This window comes from Stenella coeruleoalba, assembly GCF_951394435.1.
Source record: "Stenella coeruleoalba genome assembly, chromosome: 17".
Classification (NCBI taxonomy): Eukaryota; Metazoa; Chordata; class Mammalia; order Artiodactyla; family Delphinidae; genus Stenella; species Stenella coeruleoalba.
Window position 1 is genome coordinate 8,116,381 of NC_137163.1, and position 15,004 is coordinate 8,131,384.

General features: G+C 39.9%; 1 protein-coding gene across 2 annotated transcripts in view; it reads left to right on the forward strand.

Annotated features, from left to right (window-relative positions):
• DNAAF11 (dynein axonemal assembly factor 11) overlaps positions 1–15,004 on the forward strand; it is a 75,593-nt gene that overhangs the window by 20,273 nt on the left and 40,316 nt on the right. For both annotated transcript variants that reach the window (XR_013824670.1, XM_079902183.1), the window contains exons 4-6: positions 2,399–2,571; positions 7,941–8,167; positions 13,463–13,654. Coding sequence is in view for 1 of the 2 variants with exons in the window: in XM_079902183.1 (XP_079758309.1) it covers positions 2,399–2,571; positions 7,941–8,167; positions 13,463–13,654 (592 nt within the window). In the remaining variant the exon portion in view is untranslated. The remainder of the gene's footprint in view (positions 1–2,398; positions 2,572–7,940; positions 8,168–13,462; positions 13,655–15,004) is intronic.

Genomic DNA, 15,004 nt, shown 5'->3' on the forward strand with positions numbered 1-15,004 from the left:
CGGTGATGGTCATGGTCATGGTCATGATGATACGTTAGTAATAAACAGCTGACGTCGGCAAAGAGAACTTCTAGTGGACAGGTTCAGAGAGGCTTTTCAGCTGGGCGGACCTGGGATTCGGTTCCCGTCCCCACTTGGTAGCTTTGTTGAACTTTGTTCATTTCTTAGCTTATTTGCCTCACAGTTCCAGTTATCTATTGCAGTGAAAAAAAAACAACACCCCAGGACTCAGTGCCTTGAAACAGCTTTCTTTCGCCACCCAGTTTTGTGGGTGAGGAACTCAGCAAGAGTTTGGCTGGGACGTTCCTCTCTGACCCAGGGCATTAGGCTTCTTTACTGTCTTTTCAGCCAGCTTGAGCTCTGACACCCCCTCCGCGCAACCCGTCCATGGCTCACGCTCCTTGCCCTGCTTGATCTCCGTGCCCAACCCTAGGTGGGCCCCTCCGCGGGCGCCTTCTTCCCCTGGCTTACGCTCCCAATCCCCACACTAGCCCTCGTTAGGGTATCCACCTTGCCCTCCTCGAGCTCTGACACCTTGCTCATGGTGCTGCTCCCCTGCGGACCCCTCTTCACTCTACTTGGTCTCCGATGCCTCTTGCTGGGTGTCATGTGAGGACACCCTCCCTACCTTCCTTGGGCTCTGATTCCTCAAGTCAGGCTGCCCTTCCTTGTTGGTACCATCCTGTCTGCACTGACACCCCATGGCTGGCTGTCTTTGGTGTGGATGCTCTTTTCATCCTGCCCAGGTTCCTACCCACCATCCCTCTCTGCAGGGATGCCTTCCTCACTGGGCTTGGGCTCCTGCCCTCGTGCCAGACCACCTTCACCCGGGATGCCCCTCACTGCTGGGGCCCCGGCTTCCAGCACAGGGCAGCCCTCTGCACACTGTCCTCATCCTGTGTGGGCTCCACCACTCTGCTCTGGACCAACGTAGCTATCGCTTGCCTCTCTACTCCTTCTTTACTTTGCGTTCCCTGATGGCTTTAGGAATTAGTTGTTCTGAAAGGAAGGGAAGAGAAGGAAAGGGAAGGGAAAGGAAAGAGCGGGGAAGAGGAGCAGCCACCTTGACAAACCTTTTCTTTCTCTCTCTCTTCCTTTTGTCCGTCTTTCTTTCCTTCCTTCCTTCTTTCCTATGTTCTCAAAATAGGGAGACGAGTTAGGAGATACACCATATTGCATGCAAAAGGTGACAGGAACCTGAACTGGAATACTGGTAATAGGATTATAGTGGACAAGAAGTATGTAAAAAGAAGTTAGGACTTAAGATCTGCATGGCTTGATGACTGATGACATGAAGGGACTAAGAGGATAGTTTAGGTTAACTTCCTAGTTAACCCTGACTTGACTCTTGGTGTTGAATCACATCTGATACCAAAATGGTGATGACGTCGATAGAGTTTAGATGTAAAGAAGGCAGAAAAGCTGTCTTGAGGAGTACAGAGTGAGAGAAAATATGGAGACTTCAGTTTGGACATGTTGAATGTGATATGTCTTGCGGGCATGTAGAAACAGGAGTGTGATGTTCAGTTGGATGGTCAGACATGGGGTTATTGTTTGGGAGTCATCAGAATCTGGGGTTAGTGAAACCAGTGGGCATGACTACTGTTATCAAGACCATAAGGAAAGGAAATATTGGGTCAAGGATGGAAATCTCCATCACATTGATGGGGTGGAAAAGCCTGCAAAAGAGGTCAAGAGGAATAGACTTCATTGCAAAGGAGGACAAGGAAAGAGTAGCATCAGAGTTTCAAGACAGTTGAGAGATTTAAGAGACAGTCCATGGTCGATTGTGCCACATGCAGCAGACTCTTCTAGTGACATGGTGCATTGAAGAGGCTCCATTAGATTTGTCAACATGATGCAGTCACGCCAGACAGTGACCAAATCTAAATGTGAACAGCCCAGAGCTTGTGGATACGGGCAGGAAAATGATTTCCTTTGGCTGGAGGGACTAAGGGGTTGAAAGTAAGGGGAGGACTTCCCTGGTGGCGCAGTGGTTGAGAGTCCGCCTGCCGATGCAGGGGACGCGGGTTCGTGCCCCGGTCCGGGAGGATCCCACATGCTGCGGAGCGGCTGGGCCCGTGAGCCATGGCCACTGAGCCTGCACGTCCGGAGCTTGTGATCCGCAATGGGAGAGGCCAAAACAGTGAGAGACCCGTGTACCGCAAAAATAAATAAATAAATAAATAAAAAAGAAAGAAAGTAAGGGGAGACACAGATAGAAAAGTGAGTCAAGACTAAGCCTCTTTGAGGTTTCTGAAAAACCACTTCTTGGTAAGCAGTGCAGTTAATCAACAGACTTAAAATATTGCAACTTATTTCTATGATGTGTTATTGTACACATTTTACTGCCTGTGTGATTTTTCTGGCTTTTTTTTCTTTTCATTTCTCTCGGCAGGATGCGAAGGGCTGACAAAGCTTGACTTGACGGTAAATTTCATTGGTGAGCTGAGCAGTGTGAAAACCCTTCAACACAACATCCACCTGAAGGAGCTCTTCCTCATGGGAAACCCCTGCGCTGACTTTGATGGCTACAGACAGTTCGTGGTGGCAGCTCTGCAACAACTAAAGGTATGCTTTTTTTTCAGTGATACAAAGTTCTCAGAAAAATGAAAACAAGCAACTGCAGTGATTCCTGATTTATTCATAGCATTTTCAGAGAATGTGTTGTTTTAGAGGATGGAATATTCCAGAAAATCAAAACCGAGTCTTTGGCTCACTGAACCTTTGAAGTTATTTTAATATTATAGCTTTAATAAACCTTTGAAAAATAAATTGCATGCTTTTCTCCTTTCTCATTCAGAACACACACAGTTTAATTGAACTTTCTTGGTGAGTTCAAGTCATTGTTACAAAGAGCGTTCCTTATTACTAGTAGCAAACCGAAAGTTTAGGGCTTTTGAGGTGGCTACAGCTATATACCTTTGTATTTCACAGTCTTAAACTACTGTGCTTTTTAAAGTATTATTTCTTACTATTGCTTTCTATTAACTCATTCGCTATGTTAGTAATTCTCAAACTCTGGTATGCTTTGGAGTACTTAGATGGGGTTCGCTGGGCCCCTCCCCCAGAGTTTCTGATTCAGTAGGTCTGATGGGCACCCAAGAATTTGTATTTCTAACAGGTTTTCAGGTGATGCTGATGCTACCGGTCCAGGGACCTCATTTGAGAACCACTGCTCGGTGTGTTAATTTCTTATGCCAAATCTCCCCATATTCGATACTTTTGGTACTGGGAAACAACACATGGTTTCTAGAGAAATCATACACCTGAGAATATTTAAGTAGTAATATTAAAGTCCATGTAATTCCAAGAGTTCCTGACCTGCATGTGTTGGTTTGAAACCTCGGGAGCTTCCCAGGTGAAATCTGAAACTGGCCCCCATGCACGGAGGGCAAGGAGAGACCAAAGAAAGAGGCAGGACTCCAGATGCGTAGGTGGCAGGTTTAATAAGCAAGAAAACCTACTTACCAAGCTTGTTTTGGGCAACAGGATGAGTAGATCTCTGCGCCTGCCTGCCATAATCTTACAGGTTTATAGAGAGGCCTTAACTGGGTTCAGTCACGTACACCGTCCAGAGGGTCTCAACAGAGCCTCACTGTCTCAAGGCTGCACCCTTGGAACCGCTCCTAGTGTGGGAGCAGCGGGCAGAAGGTACATTCCAAGGACAGGGGAGGGGGTGAGGAGCCTGTGATTGGCCAGGTCCAGTCGCAGGCCATCCAGCGGTCACGTCCTCTTGGTGTCCCTCCAGCAGCAGGGACAGCATTTTGCTTCTGCAGAGAGAATGCATGGAGGCCCTGGCTTTCTAACAGTCCTTTTCCTCTATCCTCAGAGGACATTTGTTTTTAGACTGCTGTGTTCTGTGTAGTCAAAATTGCTGGATTGATAGAACACATTTCTTCTAATGTAAAGTTTCTTTGATTAAGAGAAGGAGTGATTCAGGTAATTGAATCTAGAATATATATGTAGAATGAATGATGAGGTAGATCAAACGTAACCCAGGCTGATCATCATTGTACAATGACTTCCTAAAAAAATGAACTGATGAGAACCAGAATTTCAGAGAAAATGGATGCTGTGAACCATCTCCCTGGAAGGGTGCAGGGACTGTCATCACAGCTGGGCCCCCTGTCAACTCTGCAGTGCCTGGGCTAGGGGTATGTGAGAGCCATCAGACAGGTGCCTGAAGCATGGGCCAGGGTTGTTCCAGGTGCTTTGGACACAGCATCTCTGATACTCCCGGCCTCTTGCAGGGAGATGATTAGGTGCATTCTGAGATGAGGGAGCGAGGCCTTGGAAAGCTGATGCTGCTTGTTTAAGGTGACACACCTGGCAAGTGACCCTTGTGGGATTTGAACCTAATAGCCCACCTTTCACACCATAACCACACTCACTGCTTCTGTCTGGGTTAATGTACAGGCTTCAGGTCCAGTCTTTCCTTTCAGAAAGACTGTTCTGAATAAGCTGTTACAACAGGCAACAGCCTCCCTTTGAAATATAGTATTCATAAATGTGTTTACTAGTATTTAAAAACAGCTTGATAAATTTTAGGGTCTTAGTTACCATTCCATTGAAAGTTTGTGATCTACTTGACAGGAGTTGCATTAACAGATGTATTATTTTCCTAGGGCTGCCATAACAAAGTTCTGCAAAGGGGCTGGCTTGAACATCAGGAATTTATCTCATTGTTCTGGACACTAGAAGTTCTAGATCAAGGTGTGGGTTGGTTGCTTCTGAGTCTGTGGGGCAGCATCTGTTCCATGCCTTCCTCCCAGCTTCTGGTGGGTCCTGGCAAGCTGTGACTTTCTTTGGCTTGTGGAAGCGTCACTCCCATCTTTTTTTAAGGACACCAGTCATGTTGGATTAGGGGCCCACGCTACTGCAGAATAATCTCATCTTAACTGATTACATCGGCAGGGACCCTATTTCCAAAATAAGGTTACATTCTGAGGTACTGGGGGTCAGGACTTCAACATAACTTTTTTGGGGGGAAACACAATTTAACTCATAACAACAGAGTAGTTATTTAGACAGACATGCACAAGACATGTGAGGAGATTCAGCCCTTTTCAACTATCCTCTTCCTAGTGTCTGAGCCACTCCAGGTGGTAAGTAGGCACTGTAGCCTAGTGGGAAAAGTTTTGTAGCAGACAAACCAGGATAAGACTCATGTCTCTGCTACCCGTGAGTTGCATGCCTCATTTTTCTCATCTATAATGGATTAATAATTCCTACTTTAAAGAAGTTCTCTGAGCCCTCAATAAATCTTAGTTTCTCTTTCTCTTCTTTGCTGAAGCACACGTGCAATTATTATCAAGAAACGTAGACACTCTGCCTCTGTGTTGCAAGAACTCTAAGTGAATAAAGATCAAGGAATACTGCAATGCACAGCCTAAAACTTAATCTCTCAGTTCATCAGCCCTTCTGAATTCAGCTGTGATTTTGGACTGAAGAAAACTTAGGCCAATTTTGAAAACTACCTAACAAAAGTCTTCAAAAACCTGAGATCCAATAAGAAGGCCCCAAGAACAGGTGCTGGCATACATGTGACAGCATCTCAAATTTGTCATCAGTTCCCAGTATGAGGTCTTCTGCTTCCTGCCTGTATTGGTGACAAGGGGTTTATTGGTCATAATCTTTTAGAAACAGTAGGTCTAAATTATATCAATGTTTATTTAACCCAAGTATAAGGAAATATATATATATGTTATATATAATACTATATATGTATATATATAAAGTTAATACTTAAATCCTTACATCCTAGATACAGGTAAGAGAATATATCACCTTCTTCGCAACGTTCATCAAAATTCCAGTGAAAGAAATTATATTTATCCAGAATTTTCCAAATTGTTTTTTTTTTTTTTTTTTTTTGGCCGCTCTGTGCAGCATGTGGGATCTTAGTTCCTTGACCAGGGATCAAACCTGCGCCCCCTGCAGTGGAAGTTCAGAGTCTTAACCACAGTCCCAGAATTGCTTAGATCTTAACCCTAGCTTAAACGAAGTTAATTACCAAAAAAAAAAAAGGCTAAGTACTTAGACCACAATTACTTACCTCCTTAAATAATAGGTTTTATTGAATTCGATTTTATCATTATGGCCTCACCTTTCACTGAAGGATCTTAGAAGAGACAGTTTTGTGAAGACTGTTATGTATGGACATGTTACTACAGAAACAATGCGTGACGTCTCTCAAGATCTCCACTAAGAAACTCTACTTTAGAAATATGTTTTAGAACTAAGTATTAGAGAGAAGCTAGAAACGAGTATATTTTCTCAGTAAAGAAAGCAAAAATCGCTTCACCGATGATGTTTTTCTGTTTTACTTTGGCCGCCAGCAAGCTCAGAGCCAATTCTGCCGCCCATCTACAGCAGCCATATGAGTTCTTGTGACCAAAACCTACTTTAAATTATTTTTTTTCCAAATAGCGACATTATAATTTTGATTTTTAATTAACTGCTCCTGACAATTTTTATTTTTTATTATTTTTTAATTTATTTATTTTATTATTTTATTTTATTTATTTATTTTTGGCTGCGTTGGGTCTTTGTTGCTGCACGCAGGCTTTTCTCTAGCTGCGGCGAGTGGAGGCTACTCTTCGCTGTGGTGTGCGTGCTTCTCATTGCGGTGGCTTCTCTTGTTGTGGAGCACGGGCTGTAGGCACATGGGCTTCAGTAGTTGTGGCTCGTGGGCTCTAGAGCACAGACTCAGTAGTTGTGGCGCACGGGCTTAGTTGCTCCGCGGCATGTGGGATCTTCCAGGACCAGGGCTTGAACCCGTGTCCCCTGCGTTGGCAGGTGGATTCTTAACCACTGCACCACCAGGGAATTTTTAAAATTCATATTTAACTCCATCTTTGTGTGTTTTGTATTTGTTTGTGTTAGTTTCCTTTTGCTGTGGTAATGAATGACCACAAACTCAGTGGTTTAAAACAACACAAATATATACTCTTTGTTTTGGAGGTCAGAATCTAAGATTGTGGTGTTGGCAAGACTCTGCTCCTTTTGCAGGCTTCAGAGGAAATTTTGTTTCCCTGCATTTCTCAGCTTCTAGAGGGTGCCTGCATTTTTGAGTCCCTGCCCCTTCCTCCATCTTTAAGGCCAGCCGTGTAGCATCTTCAGACCTCTCCCTAACTCTGACCCTGACACTTCTGCTGCCTTCTTTCCTTTATAAAGACCCATGTGATTACATCCGGCCCACCCAGATAATCCAGGATAATCTCCTCATTTTAACATCCTTAACTTAATCGCATCTGCAAAGTCATTTTTACCATGGAAGGTAACATTCACAGGGATTAGAAAGTGGACATTCTTGGGGGACCATTATTCTGCCTACCACACTTTTCTAAATACCTCACCTCTCTTTGTAGAAAAAGGCTCAGTAAATAAGTAGGCATCTCTAAATTGGTAGCTTTGAACCTTCAGATTTTGGGTTGGTGTTTTTAATATTTCAATTTGGAACAATCCCTATAGAGGTACCAGATGAAAACAGTGACCATAAGAATTAATAATACATTCTATATGTCTTGTCAAGGGTAGAACATGGGCTCATTTGCAATAGAGCTCAATTTTGTGTGATGTACGAGGCCCTTTTTTGTAGAGAGCATTGGGGACTTGACTTGAGGCACTGAAATTCTTTACATAGTGAGCAGTTATAAAATTACTATATTTTGGGAGCTTGTCATTAATAATCAGTTTCAACAGGAGACCTACTTATTATTATTACCAGTAAAGATACTTTGTAAACTGTGTTAAGTGTATGAAGTAAACATTGATTTAGATCAAAGTTTCTGACGGTTCCCATTACTTTGCTTTTAATTCCATATCACTAAGGTGCATAATTTATTATTTCTCATCTTGCAAGCAAAGTCTGCTTGGGGCTGATTCAAATGGTGACTTTTGAATAAATGCACTGTGTTGGCTGTTTTTTATTCCAGTGGTTGGATGGTAAAGAAATTGAGCGTTCAGAAAGGATTCAGGCATTACAGGACTTTCCAGTAGTTGAACAACAAATCAGAGAGCAGGAGAAAGCTTACTGCCTCAAACGAGCCAAGGACAAGGAAGAGGCTCAGAGGAAACTGCAGGAGAAGGAAAACAAAGGCGAGAGGGAGGGAAGGCACACAGGCTTTGACGGACGTTGGTACACAGACATCAGTGCTACTCTGTATGTAACTTTTTTTTTTCTTTTTAAAAATTGTCAATATCCTCCTGTTTTACAAGGTAAAACCAAAAAGCAGAAATAAAAACCTTTCATTTCCTATTGTGAAGGGCTGTATGTTACCACAATGCAGGAAAGAACATTGAATAACCACTAAATACTACTCTGTATGTAACTTAATAGAGTGTACTTTCTAGTTAACTTGTGTTAAAAAGTTCTCTTCCCAAGGTGTTCACAGTTTCACTTATATTCCAGACAACTGATTTGAAGAATAAATTATGATGTGAATTTTGGGTGAAGACGATGTATGTTCATCCCATTGTTTGTGACAATTCTGTGAGGCTTGCCTCCCTTAAAGCCTTTTCAAACTAGCAACTTTAATTTGCATCTAAAATTATCTTCAGACAAATCTCTTTAAAAGATGCACAGGAAAGAAATTAACAGGTGTACTTTGATTTATAAAATAGGAATATTTTAGAAAAGTTAAATACAAACCACATTTATAAATTGAATAATTTTGATTACATCATAAGATGTTCTGTTTTGTGAATTATGTAATGAATACATCTTTAATGCGATTAATAAGCCCCTAATTGGTCATTTTTACAAGCATGAATTTTTCATTCTTGCTTATTTTAAGAGAATTGCACCTATAGTCAGGTGATTTGATTCCACACAACAAAAGCTTTAAATATTTTGTAACAGAATCTCTTAAGCTTGAGAAAATAATAATTATAAAATATTTCAGATGTACATAAATGTTAGAAAAATAAATAGGCAGCTTAATAATAAATGTCAATAGTTCGCATGTTTGCTTTGGATCTTATTTTATTTTATTTCATTTCATTTCACTTCACTTCATTATTATTTTTTTTCGGGCGTGCCACACAGCACGCAAAATCTTAGTCCCCTGACCAGGTTTCAGAGCTACACCCCCTGTAGCAGAAGCGCAGAATCTTAACCACTGGACTGCCAGGGATGTCCCTGGATCTTTTATTTTTAAATGAGAAATAAAATATCAATAGAGGAGAAGCTCCTTAAGTATTTCTCCCCCATCCCACTCCTCCTTTCATCCTCCATGGTGTCCACCATCCTAAAGTTAGTATGTGTTTGGTATAATGTTGATCCCATCCATATTGTAATGTATTTACTACGTAATTATGCCTCCTTAAACAAGAGTAGTGTCATGTTGTTGTTTTTTAGCATGAATATCTTTCTACAGCTTTGCTTTTCATTCAGTATTATGTTTTTGAGATTTATGCATATGAAGACACGTAGAACTAGTTCATTCATTCTAACTGTGCAATAAAATTCCATCGAATGAATAAATCACAGTTTATCCCAGAGGTAATATTCAGAATATTTAGCAGCAATTCTTTATTCCTGACCAATCAGAATATGCACCAGCTCCAACTATCTGTGGTTTTCCCTTTCTTGTTTTTTTCAGACAATGGGGCACACATCTCCTTGTGCTAGTATGGAAGTTTCTGTAGTGTATTCAGCAATTGCTACATATTAATTATAAACATCTTTTCGACTTTATATGCATTGCCCAATTGTTTTTTAAAGTGTACTAATTTTAACTCATATATCAGCAGTATGGGAGAGTTCCTAATCTTTGCCAGTAGTAGATAATGTGATCTCTTAAAACATTGGCTAATCAAGTTGGTTGTTAAATAGCATCTAATGTTTTAATTTGAATTTCTAGAATGACGAGTCAGTTTCAGTATCTTAAATGTCTTCTTTTTTTTTTTTTTTTTGCGGTACGCGGGCCTCTCACTGTTGTGGCCTCTCCCGTTGTGGAGCCGCAGCATGTAGGATCTTCCCAGACAAGGGCACGAACCCGTGTCCCCCGCATTGGCAGGCAGACTCTCAACCACTGCGCCACCAGAGAAGCCCTTAAATGTCTTCTTATATGTTTATTGGCTATTCAGATTTCTTCTATTCAAGACCTCCGCATATTTTAAATAAGTTGTACTTTTTTTTCTTACTAATTGATAGTTCTTTTATATTCTAGATGCAAATTCTTTAGTCCTTATGAGCTTTGCAAGTATCTTCTGTCTGTGACTTGGGTTTAATTTTGATAAGTGCTTGTTTTATAGAATTTAGAAGTCTTTTCTGATCTTGTTTATGAAAATTTTCAATACCCCAGTGTCATATCTGTCTATCTGGAATAACTTCACAGCAGTGTGGGGTAGGGTGCTAATCACTTCCCACACAGGTTTGTTTGTTTGTGCCCCATTGATTAATAATTGTCATTCTATTCTTCTCCCGTATTATATACCCTCTTCTCGTGATTCATGGGCCCATTTCTGGGCTCTCTGGACTCCTCCATGGGAGTACCTCCACATGGTTTCAATTTCTATAAATCTTGATCTTTGGTAGGAAATATTTTCGTGTTTCAAAATTATCTTGGCTCTTCTTGACTCTTTTTTACTCTTCTGTGAGAATTTTAGAATCTGCCATTCAAATTCCCCCCAGATCCCTAGTGTAATTTTGGTTGAAATTGAATTTAGTTTACACGTTAATAAGGGGAAAGTTGACATCTTCAGGGCATTGATTCTTTCCTTTCTGAACTTTGTAATAGCTCTATTTATTTAGACCTTCTTCTGAGTCCTTCAATAAGTTTTTATAATTTTTCTCTATAAAGGTTTTACACCATTTCTTATTAGATTTATTTCTAAGTATCTTGTAGAATGGGATTTTAAAAATAGGCTTTTTTTTTAATTGATTGAAATGATTCCATCTTGTGGAGTATTCCTTTATTTTTTTTTATTTTTATTATTTTTTTTATGTTGGGGGTAGGAGTTTATTAATTTATTTATTTATTTTTGCTGTGTTGGGTCTTCGTTTCTGTGTGAGGGCTTTCTCTAGTTCCAGCGAGCGGGGGCCACTCTTCATTGTGGTGCGCGGGCCTCTCACTGTCGCGGCCTCTCTTTTTGCGGAGCACAGGATCCAGACGTGCAGGCTCAGTAGTTGTGGCTCACGGGCCTAGTTGCTCCGCGGTATGTGGGATCCTCCCAGACCAGGGCTTGAACCCGCGTCCCCTTCATTAGCAGGCAGATTCTCAACCACTGCGCCACCAGGGAAGCCCAAAAATAGGCTTTTACTTGGGTCTTTCTGATGTATATAGAGACAAATGGTTTCTGTGTACTGATACTGTATTATGCAATCTTGCTGAACTTTTTAAAAAGATGCAGCAGTTAGTCTGTGTTAGCCTGTGTTTTCTATGTAGAAAAACCCATTTTTTTAATAAACAGCAACTTAAAATTGTTTTCCAATCCTTCTACCTCTGCTTTTTATTTTTTATGGTGCCTGCTGAGCCTCCAGTACGAGGTAGAATAATAGCAGTAAGAATGGGTGTCTGTTATCTTGCTCCTGACTTTTAAAAGAATGTTTCCAATTCCTCATCATTAAGTATAATGATTCCTGTGAGGCTTTGGTAGAATTAAGTTAGTTTTCTTTTCTTCCAAGTTGATGAACAGCTTTTATCATCATGGATACTGGATTTTTATTGAATGCTTTTTCTGCATCTGTTGAGATAATCATGTTTTCCTGTTGTTGTGTTGAATTAACATTAATAGATTTTTCAATATTAAACCATCCTTGAATTTCTAGAACAAACTCACTTTGTCCACATATTTTTTTTTCAATTTTTTATTGAGGTATAGCTGATTTACAATGTTGTGTTAGTTTTAGGTGTACAGCAAAGTGATTCAGTTATATATATATATATTCTTTTTCAGATTCTTTTCCATTATAGCTTATTACAAGATGCTGAATATAGTTCCCTGTGCTACATAGTAGATCCTTGTTGCTTATCTATTTTATATATAGTAGTGTGTATCTGTCTCACAAACTCTTAATTTATCCTTCCCCCCACCTTTCCCCTTTGGTAACCATAAGTTTGTTTTCTATGTCTGTGAGTTTGTTTCTGTTTGCCAAACAAAATTTTTTTAATGAGAATGAAACCAATTATTTCAGTGGCCATTAGCTAAAATATTGTAGAATATTACAGATTCCCTTAATAGATTGTTTTTTTTTTCCAGTACTGTAAAGAACCATAGCTATGTGGCAAAGCATTTATTTTCAGTAATTTGCTCTATTTTGCTTATAAAACTGTCTAGTTGCATTTTATAATACGTAAGGTATCTAAGCAGATTTTACTGTGTTCCGTTTACACTATTTAAATTTCATATTCTGGTAGTTTTTGTCCCTCCTTTCAAAAAGCATCTTATTTGAAGGTCAACTAAATGAGCATTTTGTGTCATCTCATTTCAGTAACAACAATAACAAAATCTAACATTTAATGAGTACTTACTGTTTGCCATACTTGGTTCTAAAGGCTTCCTGTAGATTTTTTCATTTAATGTCATTTTGTAACAGAGCATATTCTAGGGAGAGGTGAGGGGAGAAAGCCTCTCCTAATTGTGTGCTGTTTGAATGATGTCCTTTTCTGTCTGCTAGAATAGAGTCTCCTGTAAGTAGTGTTGCAGTCTATCTTGACTAGAGCTGTCTCTCTGGTGCCTGGTACACAGAAAGACAATAAATATTACTTGAATCCATGCTGAATGAATGTTGAATATCATATAATACTTATTTGATGCCATATAGAGACATCATGTAATTCTCTGACAGTCCACAAAACATGAATAAAAAAGAGAGCAGAGCACCATTGCCATATAAAGCTACAAAATCCAAAGTTATCCATGAAAAATGGAGTAGTTAGAGGCCATACCATGGGCGATCTCATGTATCCCACTGGAGAATTTTAGAGGCAGAGAATCATTAAAGAGCCTGGAAATAATATGATTAAAATTTTAAGAAAGATTCCTCTGGGAGCAGGGTGGAGGATGGAATTGAAGGGTGCAAGACTGGAGGTGGAGTGATTGCTAAGGCCCAGTGGTCCCTGAGTTTGTCTGATCATCAGAACCTACTGCAAAATATTGTAAAGCAAGGGTCCTGGACCCCACTTCAAATCAACTGGAGAGACTCTGGTGGGAGCCCAGGAATCTGTACTGTGTATAAAGCTCCCCAGGTGACTCACATCGACCAGGTCTATGAACCCTTGAACGTGATTACTGCAGTATTCCTGGTGATAGATGAGGTGGGCCTGCCCCAATGCTGTGGCACTAATTTCCTCCAACTTGGCTCAGATAGGCTCTCTTTCAGACACATTTTGTCATTCAGAGGTAAGAAGATAACACACACACAAAATATAGATATTTAAGGGACAGCATTCAGGATGAAACTCAAACATCCATTATTATTGGTTTTAACGTGCCCTGTGTTCTTTTCTAGCCCATCTTCTGAAGAGAGCAAAGACGATGTCCAGGCACCAGAAATACAAGAAGGGGAATGTAAGAAAAAGAAATTAGACAGCGGTGAAGACGACCTGGAATTCTGGAATAAGCCCTCTTTGTATACCCCTGAATCTAGATTGGAAACTCTGAGACATATGGAAAAACAACGGAAAGACCAAGAAAAATTAAGGTATTCCATTTTATCCTGTCATTGAGAGTGATGGAGTATATTTTCATGATTGTACCTTGTTTTACCCATTATCTGTGTTAGCTATCAAACACAGACTTTGCTTTTTCTAATTTCAGCTTTTTTTGAAGTGTTATCTACTAACCGTTCTTTAGGATGTCATGAATCGTGGTATTTTAGGTAGGGTTTTGTTTCTATGACCTTAGCTTTTTAACAACTTTAAATGTGTCAAATAAGAGCCTGGCCTGGTTTACAGATACTAGTTATCCAAGTCATTCTGTTCAGTGTGCTGTAGTCTACACGATCTAATGGGTTCCTGAGATGTTTTCCTCTTCTGAATGCCCTCTAATTGTCCTGTGTCATGGAGAATAATGTAGTTCATGGAAACATGAACTTAATTGGACCTGAGAACCCAGTTAAAGATCCAGAAAAATGTGAATAAATTTACATTATAAAATAAAGTTAAATGACATAAAATCTGTATTAAAAGAACAACAGAAATCCAAGATGAAGAATTGCCTGCAGTTCTGTCATCTAAACAGATTTGTCCATCTGCTCTTCTAGAGCTTGTCCATATATGCCTTTTTAAAGTTTTTATGTATTTTCAATAAGTGTTTAAATAAACAGAATTTATGTTCTACATGTTCTTTCATGTTATTCCATGAATCTTTCCTCTTTGCTCCATTTATTTTCCTCCTATCTCTGCCCCTTCATGGTAATAAGAGTTAGCAGGCTTGGGTCCATCCTACCAGAACTTCCACCACCTGCTACAATCATATAAATGATTTCTGCAAGCATAGGATTGAGGGTCTTTTCTTAAAAACAAAAGTGGACTTACATTTTATGTATTCTCACTAAATCATCATCAACACTTTTCTATAACTTTCTAGACGAGTAGGTAAAGAGTGAACACATTTTTCAATAGCCGCAAAATATTTCATAGCATGAATGTACCACAGTCAATCCAATCATTCCTCCATTGATGGACATTCTTGATGGTTCCAAGGTTTTGCCACTGTAGATAATGCTGTGATAGACATCCTTTTATGTAGATCCTATGTACTGGTATTTTTATTTCTATAAAATAGCTTCTATTTGGCATTTTAAAAACTGTAATTTTAGCTAAAGTAGAAGATGTATACACAAATGGGGAATTAACAGTTAGCTGAGTAAATCATGCATAAAATAGACTCATTTAAATATTCGTGGCTATCTCATGAAAAGGAGTTTTCTCCCCCATTCGAATTATCTGGCAAATTGTCTTGGTCACATTTTCGCTTTACAGATATAGATATAATCACACAAAAATGTGGCTCGATTGTCAGTTCCCAGCAGTGGACTTCATCACAGTGA